The 20276-nt window shown below is 48.3% G+C and overlaps 4 protein-coding genes across 8 annotated transcripts; 1 reads left to right on the plus strand and 3 right to left on the minus strand.

Annotated features, from left to right (window-relative positions):
• Positions 1–3267: 3267 nt before the first annotated feature.
• On the minus strand, positions 3268–7449 carry foxa1 (forkhead box A1). The gene is made up of 2 exons (XM_003962791.2): positions 6905–7449; positions 3268–5545 (listed from the first exon to the last, which is right to left on the minus strand). Exons 1-2 carry the CDS (start codon positions 6968–6970, stop codon positions 4421–4423), a joined length of 1191 nt encoding a protein of 396 aa, XP_003962840.1. The 5' UTR covers positions 6971–7449; the 3' UTR covers positions 3268–4420.
• A 724-nt stretch (positions 7450–8173) lies between these two features.
• Positions 8174–10258, minus strand: clec14a (C-type lectin domain containing 14A). Its single transcript, XM_003962814.3, has 2 exons — positions 9990–10258; positions 8174–9683 (listed from the first exon to the last, which is right to left on the minus strand). The coding sequence occupies exons 1-2, from the start codon at positions 10176–10178 to the stop codon at positions 8463–8465; spliced, it is 1410 nt and encodes a 469-aa protein (XP_003962863.2). The 5' UTR covers positions 10179–10258; the 3' UTR covers positions 8174–8462.
• A 768-nt stretch (positions 10259–11026) lies between these two features.
• sec23a (Sec23 homolog A, coat complex II component) lies at positions 11027–20112 on the minus strand. 2 transcript variants are annotated; one of them, XM_011619820.2, is made up of 20 exons: positions 19958–20112; positions 18809–19122; positions 18667–18724; positions 18143–18229; positions 17833–18069; positions 17684–17760; positions 17400–17544; positions 17172–17330; positions 16965–17080; positions 16770–16893; positions 16432–16512; positions 16166–16255; positions 13011–13117; positions 12751–12904; positions 12588–12665; positions 12254–12415; positions 12089–12175; positions 11846–12001; positions 11434–11499; positions 11027–11366 (listed from the first exon to the last, which is right to left on the minus strand). In XM_011619820.2, exons 2-20 carry the CDS (start codon positions 19027–19029, stop codon positions 11277–11279), a joined length of 2295 nt encoding a protein of 764 aa, XP_011618122.1. In that variant the 5' UTR covers positions 19030–19122; positions 19958–20112; the 3' UTR covers positions 11027–11276. The 2 variants fall into 2 exon arrangements, with proteins under 2 accessions (XP_011618122.1, XP_003962841.1); XM_003962792.3 differs by having other exon boundaries at positions 19925–20106.
• On the plus strand, positions 13634–16156 carry LOC105418851 (adenosine receptor A3). Of its 4 annotated transcripts, none has more exons than XM_029831854.1 (4): positions 13634–14089; positions 14348–15047; positions 15417–15570; positions 15751–16153. In XM_029831854.1, exons 2-4 carry the CDS (start codon positions 14351–14353, stop codon positions 15920–15922), a joined length of 1023 nt encoding a protein of 340 aa, XP_029687714.1. In that variant the 5' UTR covers positions 13634–14089; positions 14348–14350; the 3' UTR covers positions 15923–16153. The 4 variants fall into 4 exon arrangements, 3 of the variants coding, with proteins under 3 accessions (XP_029687714.1, XP_029687723.1, XP_029687711.1); XM_029831863.1 differs by having other exon boundaries at positions 13634–14079; positions 14351–15047; XM_029831851.1 differs by having other exon boundaries at positions 13634–14078; positions 14346–15047.
• Positions 20113–20276: the final 164 nt, after the last annotated feature.

Here is a 20276-nt window from a genome sequence, read left to right on the forward strand (position 1 = left end):
ACATAACTAATAATCTTAATCTTAATTACATAACTGGTCCTAATACTTTGGGTTTTAATAACAAAGATGTCAACAAAAGAGGCTAAAAGCACAAAAATTTGACCTATTTTCTTAACGATTTGTTACCGTGGAGACGTGTTGAATCTTTATTTACGATCAGGGCGTCCCAGAGCCTGAGCCCATCCATCCATCCATCCATCCATCCACCAACCATCCATCCATCCATCATCCATCCACCAACCATCCATCCATCCATCATCCATCCATCCATCATCCACCCATCCATCCATCCATCCATCATCCACCAACCATCCATCCACTCATCCATCATCCATCCATCCACCAACCATCCATCCATCATCCATCCACCCATCCATCCACTCATCCATCATCCATCCATCCACCAACCATCCATCCATCCATCCATCATCCACCCATCCATCCACCCATCCATCCACTCATCCATCATCCATCCATCCATCCACCAACCACCCATCCATCCATCCACCCATCCATCCATCCATCCATCCACCCATCCACCAACCACCCACTCATCCATCATCCATCCATCCATCCACCAACCACCCATCCATCCATCCACCCATCCATCCACCCATCCACCCATCCATCCACTCATCCATCATCCATCCATCCATCCACCAACCACCCATCCATCCATCCACCCATCCACCAACCACCCATCCATCCATCCATCCACCAACCATCCATCCATCCATCCATCATCCACCCATCCATCCACCCATCCATCCACTCATCCATCATCCATCCATCCATCCACCAACCATCCATCCACCAACCATCCATCCATCCATCCACCAACCATCCATCCACCAACCATCCATTCACTCATCCATCATCCATCCACCAACCACCCATCCACCCATCCATCCATCCATCCATCCACCCATCCACCAACCACCCACTCATCCTTCCATCCACCCATCCATCCATCCATCCATCCACCCATCCACCAACCACCCACTCATCCTTCCATCCACCCATCCATCCATCCATCCACTCATCCTTCCATCCATCCTCCCATCCATCATCCATCCATCCATCCCTCAGTCCATCCATTAATCCATTGTCCTCCCATCTGTCTATCTGTCCGTCTGTCCAAAGCTCACAGGTGTGGAATCTATCTCATCTACCAAAACAATGAGAGCAAGATACGTGATTTGTGTGTGTGTGTGTGTGTTGTGTGTGTGTGTGTGCGTGTGTTGTGTGTGTGTGTGTGTGTGTGTGTGTTCTCCCCTGTACCCCCACTGACTGGTTTCCATGGTCACAGTGAACCACTAGTGGTCGACTTGGGTGTCCTCCCTTTAATCCTGCAGATGAAAATCTTGTATTTTTTCTGAAGAAAAACTGATTTTGCTTGTTCCAAACTCCACACGTGTGTGTGTGTGTGTGTGTGTGTGTGTGCGCGCGCACACTGTCTCTCTCTCTCTTTCACTCTCTCACCCACTCTCTCTCACTCTGTTTCTTACTCTGTTTCGCATTCTCTCCTGTCTTTCCCTCTTTGACTCTCTCTCTCTCTCTCTCTCTCTCTCTCTGACTGTTCCTCCCCCCCCACCCCCCCACTCTCAGGGTCTCTCGCCCTTTCTCTCTCCACTTTGATCGTCCTCTTTTCTTCTCCGGGGATTTCTTTGCTCTTTTCTCGCTGCAGCACAATTGTGTTGTTGGAATAATTAATTCCAATCCCCATCAAAAGGCATTAGTGGCCCCGGGGCCCCTGCTCCTCACTTTTTTTTTCGTGGGAGAATAAAAAGCGAGGAGAAGAAAGAGGCCGAGGCCGCCGCTTTGTGGCCCTCATGTTCCTCCATAAGGCCCACACAGACAAAAAGAGGCCGAGGGGCCGCCGCCACCACCTGAGTGCCACAAGTGGCCCCGTTCTGCCTGCCGGGAACATATGGTTCATATTACTGAAGACTGGGTGGTAGAAAGACCAGTTAGAGACCAGTTAGAGACCAGTTAGAGACCAGTTAGACCGACTCCGGGTCCACACACACCATTCAGACCAGTTAAGTCTTCATGTCTGACAGCTTCTGTAATAAAAAAGGTTCTTTAATTTAGTTAAATAGACAATTATATGTTGATATATTTGGGTTTAAAAATAACATGTCAAAATATTAGATTACGTTTCCAAAACATCAGATTTTAAATCCTTTTAATTTTGTGGGTTTTTTTTTTTAAATTTCATTCAGTTACATTGATTAATTTTGTTCCTCTATTTGTAATCAAACATAACAGCAGGTTCTTCTTGTCGAAGGTTTTATTTATTTATTTATTTATTTATATTTTCATGGACTGTATTTGTTTTTAATCTTTTGGGGGTTTTTTGGATTTAAAAAATCAGTAATAAAATCAGTGTAAAATACTAAATCTATCGTCATTAATTAATAGTTTACTCACTTAAAATCGTTTCCAATTATTCATTACGAATTCAATATTTTTTTAGCATTCAGATAATTATTGTAGATATTTTTCAATTCATTCTTGGTGTTTTTGGTTTTGGAGCTGATGAACGAACCAGTAAAATCGGACAGAAACGTCAAATATTTCATCATTTACAGCAGATTACAGTTTGTTTCATCGCTGTTTTTATCATTAAAGACAAACTGAAGACTTTCAATTCCACATTTGGGTTTTTTGTATAACTATATTCTTTATAATATTGAAACCAAACTAACGTTAAATATTCGGGCGTTCCGATCACTTTGGGCCCGGTGGATCCAAAGCGCGCGCGGCTCCACGGGGCCTCGTGATCAAGTCCGGTATTTTAGTTTATATTAATCTGGATTATTAGTAAATTAATTAGGTGGGGGCCTTTAAACAAATTAAAACTGACAGGTTGATTGACGTGGACGCGCGCACGGTAGTTCCGACGTGCGTTAATGAGGCCGCGGCTCCGCGATCAGCGCGAGGAGCGAAGGAACAGCCGGGATAGAGGATCTGTCTGTCTGTCTGTCTGTCTGTCTGTCATAAACTAGTAACCTAGTAAACTAGTTGTAAACTTCCGGTAACATAATCCGGTTGCGGATGAGATTATTATTCGAATCTTTACCGAAGCGCTGCAGTGACGTCACCCTTCCTCAATCATCTCGGTCATTAACAAGATTCCTCATTAATGAAGCGACAAATCGCGTTTGGGCATTTCGGTTTTGTACAGTCGTTTATTTTTCAATGACAAAATAAGTTAAGAAAAGGCATGCGACAGGAAACAGACACACTCATGTCCTTCCTCATGTCCTTCCTCATGGGGAAGGATGAAGGCGAGGAAGAGGAGCTCAGTGTTTTTCAGTAGCTTTGACCCCTGCTTCATTCATTCATGCACGTAACAATCAACAATAATAATAATAATGATAACAATAATAATAATAATGGAGTTTAAATATACAGACATAAAGTGTTCCATTTTTACACTCGGAGTGAGAGTTCCCAACAAAGATCCTGTGTGATCGCCTTTAATCCATACGTCTGATAAAATTAATCAACAAATATCTGCTGATTGTCCCTGAGTGTCACCTGCAGGTAAAACCATGACATGAACTTTGACCTTGAGTCCATCATTATTGATTAAGGAATACTGGTTAATTAGCAGTTGTCTGGCTCATGTCCCGCACCAGTACCGCACCGGTACCACACCAGTACCGCACCAGTACCGCACCGGTCCTGCAGCTCTCCTGCATCAATGCCGCATCGGTTCCGTCTCGCAGGCTCATCAATACTGTTTTTCAGGATTTCTCGCTCGTAAACTTGAATCCCATTGGGGACTGATAAGATCCAGTCTCTGATGTGGGTGGCGCTCTCTCGCTGTGAGGGTCATGACCCCCCCCAGAGGTCAGCAGGGGGACAGACAAGGTCGTGAGAAAAAAAACACACACTTCATAACTGATCAAAATAGACCGACCCCAGTCACCATGCCAACAACATCACCGTCCTCACCTACTGACCTTTGACCTTTGGAGCTTCACAGTCCAACAGGAAGTGGTCAGATAATCTTAAGAGGGTTAAATTGAGCCGTGGTCTCCGATATTCACACGCGATCTTCGTGGTCATGACTCTGAGTCTGAGCAGAATGAACAAGTTTATTAAGTAAAAAAAAAAAAAAATTAAAAAATTTCATTCGTGGTTTTAAACATGCGTCGTTTGTTCATGTTTACAGTTGGCGAACAGGTTCCACGTCGGTCACTTCGACCGTTTTCAATCTTTTTTTGTAATTTTTTTTTTCTCGTTGTTTCACATTCAATGATCTGGGACCAGTTTACGCAGCTGGACTCCTTCGGCCCTGGTTTGGTCACAGTGTCGGAGTCCGTTTCAGAGTCCATCACAGTCAGACAGGAAGTCCGGCGCCGCTGCATGCAGGGAGTAAACATCCAAACAGGAGGAGCACCTCCTACTACGAGGTGTTGAGGAGCGGTCTGGGGTACACCCCCTGGTAGTAGGTCGCCTCCAAGGACTCCATGCTCCTGCCTCCGAGCCCAGACGGGCCCCCGGTGCTGTAGGAGGAATACTGCAGCGCCTCGTAGGCCTTCAGGTCCAGTTTGTGCTGCTGCTCAGAGGAGGACATCAAATTATTGATGGAAAACGGGTGATTGAAGGAGTAGTGGGGATCTCCCTTTAGGTGCAGCTGGGACTCGTGTGCCATTGAGTGGGGGGGCAGCGACAGCGAGGAGAGGAGCTGGGAACTGGACACCTTTAGGTCCGAGGTCCCCCCGTGAAGGTCCAGGCCCGGGGGCGAGGCCGCCTGGCTGGAGGAGGGCAGCGGGGAGGCGAGCAGGAGTCCGGCGGGTTTGTCCCCCGACGGAGACGCTCCTCCGCCCTCGTCCTTCCTGCCGTCGCACTTCAGCGACGTCTTCTTCTCGCACTTGAACCGTTTCTGGCGCCGCAGGTAGCAGCCGTTCTCGAACATGTTCCCGGAGTCCGGGTGCAGGGTCCAGTAGGAGCCCTTGCCCGGTTTGTCTGGCGAGCGCGACACCTTCACGAAGCAGTCGTTGAAGGACAGCGAGTGCCGGATGGAGTTCTGCCAGCGCTGCTGGTTCTGCCGGTAGTAGGGGAAAAGGTCCATGATCCACTGGTAGATCTCGCTCAGCGTTAGCATCTTGCTGGGAGCCTGCTGGATCGCCATGGTGATGAGCGAGATGTAGGAATACGGAGGCTTGGCGTGCGGGTAGCTCCTCCTGAAGGCTTTGTTGTCACGGGCCCGGTTTATTCCGTTGCCGCCGTACGCCATGCTGGACGACGGGCTCATGCCCCCGTAGGGACTCAGACCCATGGAGCCCTGCTGGGCCGGCACCGAGTTCATGTGCGACGGGCTCAGCGCCCCCCCCATCGATGTCATGCCGCCGCCGAGGCCCGACATGGCCACCGGAGTCGAGCTGCTCATCCCGGTCACGGGAGCCGGGCTGAGACCGGCGCCGCCGTACGACATGTTGAAGGAGCCGGATGTGGTACCGTTGGCGGACATGTAACCGGTCATGGAGCCGAGGCCGGAGCCCATGCCAGTGGCCATTGATGAGTACATCTGCAAGGACAGTAGAGAATCAGAGCTGAGGGGGCTGAGACCCGGACCCGGACCCAGACCCGGACCCAGACCCTGACCCAGACCCTGACCCAGACCCTGACCCGGGACCTGGACCCAGAGCCAGAGCTCCAAACAGTTGGATGGGAACTCATTTCTGCGCTAAGATTTTTAAATCAGCAAGTTGATCAAGTTATTAGTCCAAGAAAATGATAGTTTCAGTTTTCGGTGACGACAGAAGGAGGCGTCGATTTAGTGGGAATTAATTCATAATTAATTATGACTGAAAACAATAACAGCTAATTATTCCTGTTTGGAAAAATTGATTCATTCATAATTGATTATCAGTGATTTTTTTAAATAAATGACATTTTCTGTAAGACAATTTTTTTAAAATCACATCAACAAGTGATCAGTTACTTTTATGCATTTTTTTTATTGCTCTGGAAATAAATAAGAACTCGGGCTCTTTTACAACTCTGACATCAGAGCTATTGAATCCCAACATAAGTTCTTCTGGTTCTACCCACCGGTTCCGATGAGGTGATCTCCCGATCCAGATCCGATTTAAGCAGAAAACATATAAAAAATAATCGAACCAGAAATTGTAAACAGTTTTATCGATAATAATGAATATCGATAATAATGAATATCAATTAACATCGACATTTCAATGAATTAATGATAGTTATTATTGTTTAATATGGCAATAATGCTGAATTAAAATTCACATCAATGATATCGATATTAAAATAAATCGAAATGATCGGGTTTAAAGTCATATTCTTAACAAAATTTGGTATATTTTGGATCCTGTTTAAGTTTTTGCCTATTTTAGTTGTATCGGTCGTATTCTCGCGTTGTTGTTTAATTAAAAAAATCGATCCCTGATCGTTCGTTTACGAATTATTATCGGTGGATTATCACATTCGTTAAATAAAATTGGATAACTTGTCTTTACTGCTGTTTGTTGCTTTCGTGTCTGGAAAAATAAAATCATTTATCGACATCGATCGTCCAATCCTTTTTTTCCTTTTGTAAATGTTTAATAAAATAAAATAAAAAAAATGGAGTTTGATCGGTTTGATCTCGCGCAGAATGAAGAAACACTGAATCATTTCAAATTATATTTAGTCGAATTTTTAGGTTGAAGATTTTGCCATTTTTCTGTTTTCTATTTTGTTCAATTAATAATGTAGAAAAAAAACCATTTTTTCTTTTTGTCTTTTTTTTTGGTTGGTTGGTTCGGTATTTTTGTATATAACTTTTACATTTTCAATCGAAAACTTTCTCAAAAACTTTGTCGCCAGAAACTTTTGCGGGTTCGGGTTCCGGGCGGGTCCGATGCTGAAGTTCACCCACCTCCTCGCTGTAGAAGCCGCTCCAGTCCGGAGCTTCGTGTCCTTCCATCTTCACCGCGCTCAGCATGACGGGAGCCCGCAGCGCCCGCGCCGATCCGTCTCTAACCTGGTCCAGGTGAAGCCGTTCTGAGCCGAGCCGAGCAGAGCCGAGCGGTCCAGAGCCGAGAGGAGCGAGACTGAGTCAGGAGGAGGAGGTGAGGATGACCTGAGGACTGATGTGATCCTCCTCCTGCAGGTCCAACCCTCGTGATCTCCTCCTACACGCGCGCGCGCACACACACACACGCGCACACTCACACACGCAGACGTCGATCAAAGTCTCGGTTGTATTGATGAAACTGGGTCAGTACTGATAGAACCTTCTGGCCTGGGTCAGATCTGCGCGAGCACGAACCTCCCGAACTCCCGCAGGTTTCTTCATGGTCCAGAAGTGCTCGGAACCAGTTTCAGAGGAGTTCATGTTGGCTCTGAGCCAATCAGATGGGCGCTCACCTGCGCGGGCGCGCGCGTGTGTGTGTGTTTCGGGTTAGAGTGACATCTCATCAATGGTCCCGGGTCCTTCACGGGGTCAAGTTCGGGTCCTGTGTGACTCACGCGGCTCTAAATCTTTATCTAAAAGCTCTGCACTGATAATTATGGTCTGTCGTGAGTCTCCTGTCACTCGGCCACGCCCACCTCTTCAGACTGACAGGCTCCATGCGAGAGCACAAAGACCTGAGCCAGAAGCAAGGCCGGGACCTGGTCCTGACCTCCAGGCTCGCCTGCGTGTCTTTCTCATGAAGGTGGTCCAGGTTCCGGCAGAGAGGAGGGCTCGTCAGGAACAGCTATTCAACAAACGCGCACGCACACACGCACACACGCACGCACGCTTCCCGGGCTGTCAGTCATTGACAGGCGTATGGTGTTAACTGCAGGTCAAAGCCTGACATCCGATCACGTGGCCCGTGACGTCACGCCACTGTCTTTTTGTTCTACTCCGGCTGATTTTATGACGAGTTTATGTCGGCGATGATCGATGATTGATGAGGATCTTTTCCAATCAAAAACATCAGATCGTTGCCGTTTCGCAGGGGGACGCTGCCCCCTGCTGGTGGGGTTGAGACCTGCGCCCCCAGTCCAGACCAGTCCGGTCCCAGTGGCTCCTGCTTTTTATTCTTCTAAATTATATTGATCGTGAGACCTAATTCAGAGTTTGAAAGTCCTATTCGCCTCTTTTGGTCGTGAAACTGTGAAGAAATTTAGAAGAAGCAGCCTCAAAAGAATCAGACGGTTTTTATCTATCAAGTTTATTGGTCTTTTACAATGTTTACAGCTGAAATCTGAATCAGAAAGTGCTGCTGATATTAAGTAGGACAGTTAATAAACACATCTTCTAATTTCGATTAAAAATGTTAAAACAAAATATAAAAAAACCACCATGATCATCACGAAAATATTCCTCTTAAATCAGTAACACAAAAACTGTAAACATTTTCAGAAAACCTAAAATATATACATATATTTTACTTTCCTGGAATGTTGATTAATTGTTTTAATCGGCAAAATCTCATGTCTCAAACTCAAATTGCTGGTTTCTTCTCGTCTTTGCTGTTCATCGACATTTTCTCTGCCTTCTTCACAGCTCGTCTCTTTGACCTCCTCATCACGCAACATTTGACCATCACCGCAAACAGGACCACCAGAACCACCAGGCCGACCACGGCGACCAGCACTGGGACGAGGAGCCCGGAATCCAGTCTTTTATCGGCGGTTCCGGCGGTGTCGTTGCACATCAGCGAGTCCTCGCTCACGACCTCGCCGGTCTCGTCGGTGCACACGCACCTGTAGGAGCCCGGGGTGTTTTGGCAGGTGTTCCTGCAGGGGGCGCTCTTCTCCCTGCACTCGTCGATGTCTTCGCACTTTCCCGACGAGTTCTTGCGGAATCCGTCGTCGCACGGGACGCAGATGCTGGTGAAGTTGGCGACGGAACCGTCCAGCAGGCGCCAGAGGGCCGGCTGGCCGGAGCAGCGGATCTCGACCTGCATGCCAGCGGTCCAGCACTCCACCTGGATCCTGCTGCGGTCTTTGGGAATCAGTGAACGGGCCGTTGAGAGGTCCGGGTGCCCGCACGAGTTAGAGCCGCGATCCTTCTCCGAACCGGGGGTTGACCCCGCCTCCCCTTCCGATGTTTGCGCGTCGGGGATCCGTGTGGACCGACGCGGCTCGAGTCCGGCTGAGGTCGGTACCAGATTTGGCGCGGTGGGTTTTGGGGGCTGCGGTGTGTGTGAGTCGTTGTGCTTGCAGATGAACCGGTGTTTTGTCTCGCAGCGAACTGGGATCAGGCCCCAATCGGTTACGTTTGAGCTGTCCACCTGAGCCTTCAGGGCGGCACATTGGACTGCGGTACAGGTGAGTTCAGGCTCAGCTGCCCACTGACTCACCTGCGTCTCTTCGCTGTCATCAGCCGTCCATTTGAATCCTCTCAGTGGGAACTCCGGGACCACACACTCGCGTTTGTCCTTCCGCAAACCCACCCAGAAGGTGAAGCTACCTCGGATCAGAGGTGGCTCTGCCTCGGGGATGAGGTCAAGGATGTGAGCAAGCTCGTGTTTGTTGAGGACGGTGGTGAGATGACCGGGAGAACACGCCTCTGCGGCCTTGTCAAAGGTCATCTGGCTGTGTTGGAGGGTGTAGGACGGAGACTGAGCTGCAGCATTCCAGAACACAGCGCTGAACGAGGCCCACAGAGAGATCCAGAACCACAAGGACATGTTCTCTGAGTGCTCGGCCTCCCCGTGGATCTGGGAACAGAGAACATGCAGGTGTGTGGTGCTCAAACTGGAGCAGAACCTTTGGATGCTGCTGACAACTGACTCGAACCGAACTGAACTTAAATATCAAAATGTTTTTCACACACATGCTGTAAAAACACTGTCACAGAAAATAATTCTAAAATAGCACTGACGTTTATACCACCACTACCGTTACAGCTGATGCTAACAATGCTAATCCTGATCCTGTCACTAAGGTCGTTGCCCTCTCCTGTTCATGTCTGGACGACTGTTGACGTCAGACAGGAGACACACACCTGCGTCTGCTCCTCTTACCTTCTCTGCATACGATCCTCCTGCTCCGATTTCTTTTGCTTCTCTCTCCTCTTTTCTCAGGTCTTTCTCGTCTCCTCGGCTTCGCCTCCACAGGAACTCCCTCTGAACAGCGAGCAGCGACTTTGCCCCTTGTCCTGCGGCCCTTCCCCCAGGACAGGAAATGTGCTGCGATCTGATCTGATGACTCATTTGATGGAATCCAAGTAAACTGGGGAAAAAGATGTTCTGATTCCTAAGAGAGGTCGGATCAGATCAGATCAGATGTAGGCGTGTCCAACAGGTAAATCAACGTGTCACCGGTTGGTAGCAAACCCAAACCTTCAATAACCATCATAAGATCCCGTTGTCACGGTGACCCAGATGCTTCCTGAAGGAAGTGCATGAATAGCAGGAAACTACACTTCTTTGTTGGTGGAGTAATGAGACCGTTGTCATAGTAACTCGGCAACAGATATCCTGAAAGTGTGTGTGGATTCTAACCTACACTAAACGGGTGGTAAATACAAGTGTAGAGTCGGTGCTACAACAAATATCCTGGAGCTTTTTCTCATCAGGACGCAGCAGCAATTAAGGGTGGACAGATGGAGACGAAATTGTCTCCAGGAGTTTTGAAACGCTCCTTCCAACACCGGCGTCTTACGCTTGTTTTGTACAGATCACCAGATCTTCGACCTTCATTAGGCTTAGTTTAGTCTTGGTTAGCAAAGGTCAGAGCTGTTTAACCACCTCTAGACCCGTGCCAGCGACCAGCAGCCATGAGTTCCTCTGAGCAGCCACCTAGAACGCTGAAAATGATGACTGAAGCCTACAGAGCAGAAGACTTCAGAAGATAGACCTTCAGTGAAGAAGACCTCCCCTGAGCTCCTCACATCATTCAGAGGAAGATGGAACTCCTGACCTTCACCTGTCTACTGCCAGGAGGTTCTGAGAGTCCGTGATCGTAGGAGAACCATGGTGCAGCCTGAGTTATGGAGCAAAGCTTTCCAACACTGAATAAAAAGCTGCGCAGAAGGAAGCACGAGTGAAAGATGGTAGAAAGTCTTTAGAGGAAACACTTTTATTCAGTAAAACAGAAGATTCCAATGTGGCTCAAACATGAACGTTAACTTCAACCATTGTTGGTCTCCTCAGATCAGCTCCAAACACTTCTGTGATGTTTGCAACCTGAACTTTCATGAGAAACTGGACTGGTGCTCCAGCATGTACAATGGTTGTCATGACAACTTAGGCAGCAAATGCGAGATAAAAAAAAAAAAGACAAGTGAGGGAAGAGAGAGCCTAGCGTGATCAGGCAGCGCTGGACACAGCAAGCTTCTTCAGGTGGTCCATGAAGACCTGCAGGCTGACATCATCGGTCAGGATGGGCGCTCCAGACTCCTGCAGACATCGTCATGGTTACGGGAGATCACAAACACACACAGACGTGAAGGTGTGAGACACTCACCTGACCCCACGCATACATGTTGTTGTGGGTCTGGGACGGGTTCACTTTGGACAGCAGGAAGCGAGCCTGCGGAGCACGACATCATCGTTGTGACATCATCAACAATGATTCCCTGCCAGCGAGTCATTCAGGAACATCGTGGGATACAAACGGTATTCATTTGTGCAACAAAAGGGTTCTGGTCAAATGGGACAAGGTTGTTCCTCCTTGTGAGAAACAACCTTGTTCCATTTGACCCCATTTTGACCTTGTCCCCATCTTCTTTAGCAGCTAAATGGCTCAAAAACAGGTCGTTTGTAGGCAAAAGTGTTGTCAGAGACTCTCGAATCTCAGCTTGGCTCCTTTAACGTCTCCTTTAACGTCTCCTTCAATGTTAGGTGGAAAAACAAATCTAAATCCAAGCAGGAGTCACCTGACTGCCGCCGTGTTCTGTGTCGATGTAACGCGGCATCGGGAAGCGCGTGTGGAGCAACTCCTGAGCGTCGTCCACCGGCGCCTGAAGGAGGTGCTTGAAGTTCTCGTACTCGGGCATCTCCTGGTAACCAGCCTTCCTCCACTGAGCCACCGTCTGCACCCGCAGCAACACAAACCCGTCAACAACTTCAGCGCGCGCACACCAGCAAAACCTGAGACAGGTGTGTGTGAGGGTGAGCACCTCTCCGTGATAGATCAGGATCTGGAAGAACGTGTCCATCAGCAGGATCCGATCTGGCAGGATGCTGCTGCTGTCCAACAAAACTGGCTGAAGACACAGACGGGTTCATGCGTGGTTATTAACAATCTCGTGTGTGTGTGTGTGTGTGCGGGTGGACTGAGACACCTCTGGAGGGCCGTTGAAGGAGTAAGCATAGAGAACAGGCTGGATCATGATGAGGGCCTGAGTCAGGTCCTGCCGGTTGAAATGATGTCTGTAATATGAACTCTCGTCTGGACTGTTGTTGAAGACCTGGAGGAACGGAGAACGCCTCAGGTGGAACATGAACTGGGAAAAAAAAGGGGAGAATTTTCACATCATTTTATTTGTTTAATGCGCTTAAAATGAGCGTGCAGTTTTTGAACGACAATGAAGTGAATAGGAATCAAGCCGAGTCTCCCAGGTTGCATCTTGTTCCAAATGTTGAACCTTTGTGTTGAAGATGAGGGTGATTCTATACCTGAGGGTAGAGGGAGAAGGTCTCGGAGAACCTGAAGGAGTTCGGATCATCTTTGTGATAATCTCCAAACTTCTGACACTGCAGACCACATCAGAAATGATTTGTCAGTGCATCAGAAGGCTCCTGCGACAGAACCGCTCCAAAAACCTCCACCTCGCCGTACCAGTCGAATCAGCTGTCTGTCCAGCCAGCGCAGCACATCCGGCCCCTCCTCCGTCTCAGCCCGGTACACCGACAACCTCGCCATCAAGATGGCTGCTGCCTCCTGATCAAAGGATGCTGCGATGCTCTGAATCTGGGACTGAGCGTCTGCCCAGCTGCAGGGGGAGGACACACACACACACACACACACACACACACACACACACACAGAGTTGCAGACGGTCTGCTCTCGGTCAGAAGGAGAAGGGTGCCATCACGTACTTCCTAGCGATGGTGGTGACTCTGATGCGTCTCTGTCCCGATGAGTGCTGGTACTGCGTCACAAACTGGACGGCTCCGCGGCCGCCCTGAGGGATCGGAGCGTTGTGCTGGAACACACGATGATGCACATCTGGTGATGAGGTGCTGAGCCATACACGCACACACACACACACAGGCGGTGAAGGGTAACAGCACCGTCAGTAACTCTGACACTGATATTTGGGCCGATCGGAATAAAACGGCGTCATGTAAACGCGTGAACTGGAAGATTCTGATCTGTTTTCTGATGGAGAGCAGCGGATTAACTGCGTCCAAATCCTCGGGTTTTGTTTTGTTAATTAGTGACAAATCCAGCGACCTTTTGTGGGACAATATGGTCTTTCAGTCGTTGCTCACAGCTGCACCTCCGTCTCCAAACGATGCAAATGAATCCAACCCCTTGACATCATATTCTTTGGCGTGTACGGATATTTTTCCCCGTCAGACAGAAATGAGTGCTGAAGCGGCCTGATGGCGCTGTGCAATAGGAGCAGAACAGCTCCCAGGACCTGGTGCAGGTTCATGTCATGTGTAGGGGAAACTACAAAATAATCATTGCGGGGAAATACAGAGCCACTTCTGCATTTGTGGGGTTGTTGACGGCACAGGCGGAAGCACATCTCTCTGCGGTTGTTCTAGGGAAATTAAACCACTCGGCACGTGCCAAGATGCTGCTGTTCAGAATAAAACTTGCTGCGTGTTTACACACGTCCTGAGGGGATTATTTGATTTTGCGCCCGTGTAAAGCCTGAATTTGGAGTTTTCTTTTTGATGGCGTGCGCGGTCGTTATCACAGCAGGCGACAGATGAACCGTGGCAACGCCGCCACACCCACACGCGCAGCAGAGGCTTCCTGAAGTCTCTCGGTGATCAGACTGAAGGTCTGACATCAAAACATGGACCACCTCTTCCAACCGGCTTTAGGATCACAAGTTCCTCTTTCTGGATGGTAGTCCGTTTGTCTACCTCGTGAGGATGACCTCTGCAGTTTGACTGCTGAAGTTGTCGACACCAGGAGAGATCCTTAAAGGTAGGTGAAGGTAGGTAGAGGCTGCTGCCCTTATCCTGCTGTCCCAGGATAACAGCCATAGTGTCTCCACTGGCTCCTCGCAAGCCATAGTCGTTCATGTGACAGCAAAACTAAGATCAGAACTGGATAAGAGAGAATCAGGCTTTCTGTTCTAACACGGACAGCTTATGTATTTTTAGAGGTGTGAACAAAGAAGCTCCTTCTGAGGAAATCAGACAAACCGCGTTTGAGCCAAATTCACTCATGTGCTTCCTGTTGTGTGTTCCAGAAGATGGGGGAGATCGTCAGGATACTATACGCCACTCTGTTGGCACTGTCAAGCTTGGCTTCAGTGTCTGGAAACCTCCTCCTTCTCCTCCTTCTGCTGCTCAACAAGGAGCTGCGGACGGATACGCTGGGCCTAACCCTGAGCTTCAGCCTCAGTGATCTGGCCCTGGGGATGTTTATCACCCCCCTCGGAGCCTATAATGGCCTAACCTGCCTGTCAGGGAGCAACATGGGGGGTCCGGTGTGTCAAGGCAGCGCCTTTGTCTTCGTCCTCCTCCAAACCGCTTCCATCTTCTCCTTTAACTGGATGACGGTGAACAGGTTCACGGAGATCTGCTTCGCCCTGAGCTACGACACCATTTGGACGCCCGGGCGGCGCCGGGCGGTGCTGGTTCTGGTCTGGACGTTGTGCTTCGTGATGGCTGCAATGCCCCTGCTGGGGTTTGGAACGTATGTCTACAGCGAGTCCAGATTTCTGTGCTGCCCGAGCTTTACTCCTGACAACAGGTGCTTTGTGGCTGCGTGGATTTCGGTGGGCGTCACGATACCGATCTTTTCAACCTGCTCTCTGTATGGATACATGGTCTACGTGGCCAGGAAACAGGCCAGGAGGGGAACCTTCATGTGCAACGAGCTGCACTGCTTCTATGTTCCTGCCAACAACTTCCTTAGGAGCTCCATGGTGATGATCACAGTCTTAGGTGAGTTCATTTGTTACATGGGCTGATTTCTGGCAGTTTTCATAACTTTCATCACCGTCTCGCTAAGATCTGACTGCAACAAACACCATCTCAACCAGCAATCACTCTTAAGTCCTTAATTATTGTCTTTATTTAGCATTTATATCATGATTGGGCAGGCCTTCGGGTGTATGGGAAGATTTCAGGAGTCTTGTTGGTGTTGTTATGACAACACCAACCCTGCTGTGATATTAATGCTGTGACAGCAGCCTTCACGGAACCGGTTTCTACCCAAATGCCTACAAAAATCTCTTAAGAGCAGGTTTGTGGGAGGGGGTTTGAGTGGTGGACGTACTGTCACATTGTTGTGTTTCTGATGGTGTGTGTCAGTGTGTTTGTTGGTCTGCTGGCTACCCTACATCTCAGTGGGTTTGTACGAGACATTTAGCGGCGTACCGAGTCCGGCTGGGGTACCCGCCCTCTCCACTTGGTTGGTTCTGTCAAACGCCGCTCTAAACCCCTGGATCACCTGCATGACGCAGACGTAAGTCAGAATCTAAACTGCTGATGCTTATATATCAAGTTGGGTCAGAATTAAGAGGAGGAAAATTGCCGATCATGTGACCAACATGGCTATTAATGCAGCTGTAGTGCTCAGCCAGTGTTTGAGTGATGATGCAGCGGTGAGTGGGGACATAACTTCTGTCCATCTACTCATCTGCAGGAGGTACAGGGCCACTGCGTGTCGCCTCTTGGGAAGGATTATTCTATGTCCACGTTCAAAGAACCTGCTGGAGGCCCACCACCAGACGTCAGCCTTTCATCTGGACCCAACCGCCAACGCCATTACAACCACAACGACATCATCACCAACACCTAACACCCCAGCACAGTGATGGAGCAGCGCATCACTTCAACGCTTGATCATCATCTCCACATGAACATTTGTGCTTCTGCAGGACGTGTAGCTCAGAACCTTGGCCAAAATAAAAGCTTATTTAAAAGAGTGCATTTTTACACTTCTGTCAGTTGCACTTACTTCATAACTACACTCACAAATACCAAAATGTCGTAATAAATGAACTACAAAACTAAGAAACCACAACTGTACAGATTAAGATTTGCTTGGTTGTTTGTACCTGGTTCACCACCTCAAAATAAAGAGCCAGAGTGGTCATCGGATCCAGGCCACACATCTTCCACTGACAGGTTCCTCCGTTCCCGATCTCCTGTGCAACACAACCATATGAAGGTCAACATGCAGCGTAGCGCACGTGATTATCTGATATCTCAGCACATTTCCAGGCAAACCGCACCATTGACTGACAAACTTAATTGTAAAAAGGTCAAATGAAAAGGGCAAGATGCCATTCTGGTACTACTGAAAAGGGGAAGTGTTACATACATTCTCAGACACAGACGGTCCTTTGGCACCCAGAGACACACATGGACCAATCGCTCCAGAAACTTTAATTTCTCTGGATGTCTGGGGAGGGAAATACAAACAAACTGGGAGTTAATGTCAGCTGTCACCAGGCGAGAGAAGGTCATGGACATTTACATGTGCACAATCCAGCTTTATTTGCACAGTGCAGAGTATCTCTGAAGTCTTTACACAACCTCAGCCCAACACTCTACAGGGGGGACCCTCCTGCTGATGGACAGATGTGTAAAAGAGGAGGAAGCGATGCAGCCAAAAGAGGTTGAGTGTGTGAGTTTGGTGTTGAGCCAGCACGCAGGTACCTTGACTTCCAGGGTAGCGCCGAAGGCCATCTTGAAAGACCCCTGAACATCTTTGGTGAAGACCCGCTGGAAGGTTTGTTTGAAAAGTGATGTGTTGAAGGAGTCTGCCATCACCATGTAACCTCTGTAAACATCACAGACCATCAGGATACAAAACAACACACAGTCTAAAACACTGAGAGTGTGTGTTGCTACCCAGTGGAGTTGGTGCAGCACTTCATCTCCAACAGCCCCGTCTGATCAAGAGCGCAGGCATAGATGTCGATGATATGACCATTAGTCGAGGCTCTGTTAGCGAGGGACTCGTAGTGCTAGAAAACACACACGCGCAGTCTTTGTTAGCATGTTAACAGTGGCAGAGTTCAGTGTTTAACCACAGGACTGAGGACAGTTGTCACTCACTTTGGTGGCCTTCTTTGTGTACTTAGCGTTGTCCTTCTCCAGGTCGTGCCAGGACCTAATAGGCATCTTCAGTTCATCTCCGACGACCATGCCAGGACCCTGTGTTGCGGGCCCACCAATGAAGGTCATGATGCGAGCCCCCGTGTTTGGAAAGGTGCACTGTGGGTAAAAACACAGCTTCAGTGTAAAGTTTGAGTTTATAAAATGGTGCACATCTTCATGTTTTACCTCCAGCAAGCCAACAGCAATGGACATGGCCACGCCCAGAGAACGCAGAGGTCTCTTTCCCTGAGTGACAGGCCAGGGGTCACGCTGAAGCTCCCCCAACAGGTCAGTAAGATTCATGTCGATCTTCTGCACCGGCTGCAAGAACCTGACCCCAAAACACATCACAGTATGATTACGTTTCCTCTGCAAATACAGTTTAAATATTGAGCTGCATGTTTTAGGGTCTGGTTAAGGGTCAGGTCCAGGTTTAATGATCTGCTCTAGGACTCTCAGCGTGCGTTTACCTGTTGGACAGAGGCTGTTGGGCTGTTTGAGGAGCTCGTCCTTGAGGGGCTGCAGGTTTGGTCAGACCAAGCATCTCCTGCAAAGTCCATTCACAAAAACGGGTTAGCAGGAGTGGTCACGGGGAAATGTCTTTAGTCGCTTCACTGACCTGTAGCTGCTTGGCATTGAGATCTTTTGTTCCTCTGAAGACATAACTTTTGGAAATCCCCTCACAGCCGAGCTCGTGGACCTGAACCATCCGGCCAAACGTGATGAGACCCACCAGAGCTGTAGGAGGCAGCAGAGACAATGACATCTGCAGAGACTCCTTCAAGGCCTGAAGGTCCTCATCTTCCATACAGGTGTCCACCACATACAGGAAAACCAATGGCATCTGAGGACCACGCTAGGAACACACAGCACATATGGTTATCACCTGTCTCTGAAGTCACACCTGTAAATATACCTGTTGGTCTCACCTGAACCACATATTCAATGGTGGAGAACTGAGGCAGCAGCTCAGCGGGCTGATTCACTTCAGAGATCCCAGCATAGGATGGAGGAAACTAAAACACAGCAAAGCACCAAATGTCATAACATGGAACCTAACTCAAGCCATCGCCTGCTTTTATTATTTTGTCTGTTTTCCTCTTGTTTATATTTTGAAATCTTTTTTTGTGCACTTCACATTTTGCTTGTACAGCGAGCGCAGGTGTCCAGAAAGGCACCTTTAAATCAAATGTATTGTCATCTCCATATTGTTACGTCTTAAGCAATCAGCATTATGTTGCCTTAAAAAAAAAGAATTGTTGAATTTGATCTGAACTACTTCAAAAGCGATCCAACCCAATCCAAAATAATCTAATATGATCCATGTTTCCTGCTGATTGCAATAGTCGGATAGGTTTTTTTTCAAACAAATTAAGGCATGACAAAGCAATGCTAAATTTAGACTAATTAGTGGCTTAAGTGTGAGGCTGTGCACTGAAAATGTTCAATTAACCTGGTTTCTCTGGTAGCAGAAATTACAGGCCCACAGCTTGGCTCTGTAGTCCACTTGACTGAAACACAGACCAGGGAAGGAGGTCAGACAGGTAACACGTAGCTTTATGACATCACACAGGTAGCCAAGTAGGAGTGCGTACCACAGAGGATTGAGCACAGCACGGCAGGTTGCGCGGCTGCACAGAACTGGTTCATACTGGATAGGAGGCAGGTCAGGTCGCTCCTTCAGAGGGGTGATCAGGGATGCCACTGGGACCACCATGCGGGTCGCCTCCAGTCGGCTCGACGGCCACACGTTCCAACTGAACCGCACGCCGTCGCGCTCCTCGTTCTGAGCGATGTACTCTGGGAAGGTTGCCATGACGATTTTGGGGTTAATGGGGATGGAACGCACTTGGAAAAAGATGGGATAGCTGTGACGTCAGTGAGCTCAGGCTTGGCCGTCTGGCGCCACCTATGGGACAAACAGGCACATCGCGTTTTAAACATAATTGGTTTGGAATCTCGACCATAAAGTAAGAAAACAATTACAAACTAAGATCGTCCCCATATTGTGACGTAGACCAGTAGTACTGTGTATAGTATAGACATGATTACGTCACATAGTAAGCTGCTTCCTGAGTGTTTTATGTTCAAAACCCCTTGGTTTTGATCTTTAGATGACCAATGGTCCCTTCTGAATCCGTAACATCACCAGAATTTCGTTCACAGACGGACAAACGCCGGCTGTCACATCTGGCAAAGGTAAAACATCCGCAACCCCGCATGTTTTAGGAGCTAAAACATGAAAATGTTCAAACCAAATGTTCTGATCGGAGGGTTAATTTAGTGTTGCCCGGTTCATCATGAAACGTCTCCATAAAACTTGTCTCGGTGGATATAGTAGGCAGTGGGCGTGGATGAGCTCTGGAATCTGCTGGTCTTTAATCTTTCGGCTTCCACTGTTTCACTAGATTTCACAGACAAATCATGCAATTCTCTGTACAACAAAGTATTTTAGACGAGTGCTGCGCTAAAAATGGGTACCGGATCATTTCAACAGATTTGTCAGTCATATTCATGTTACGACTTATACGTTCGGGCGACAATAAAACTAAAAAATTTTGGAACGCACGCAAGTATGTGAGCTTTAAAGTGGAAGAGGAGGCAAGTAAAGAGATTAAGTTTAGCCGGAAATTTAAAAACAACCTAGATCAGCTCAGCTACGATACAGCTAACAGCAGCTAGTGGGGCACTTAGCTCAGGGCGTCACTCACGTTACACAAGCGAGCAGTTTATGCAGGACACACCGGGTAAATAAGTGGGTCCGGGTGAGGTTTTCGGTGTTAGTAGCCCGGGTGGGTCTCTGCGTGAGGAGGTGGAGGTAAATCACCGTCGCTCCGCTCCTGCCGCGTCCACTCCAGTGACAACGAAGCAAAACAACATGGCGGCGGCCGGTGCCACGTCAAGGCAGAGAGTTTTAATGAACAGAGGTCTCACTCTGTTCAAAGAAATTAACATAGCTGAAAATAGCCAATTTGGAGTCCTCAAAACTTTATTAAAAAGCCTGGCGATTTAAAAAAAAAAATAGAAGACACATATCTATAGTTTAAAATTTAAAATGATGTG

This window comes from Takifugu rubripes, chromosome 2 (assembly GCF_901000725.2).
Source record: "Takifugu rubripes chromosome 2, fTakRub1.2, whole genome shotgun sequence".
In the NCBI taxonomy this organism is placed as follows: Eukaryota; Metazoa; Chordata; class Actinopteri; order Tetraodontiformes; family Tetraodontidae; genus Takifugu; species Takifugu rubripes.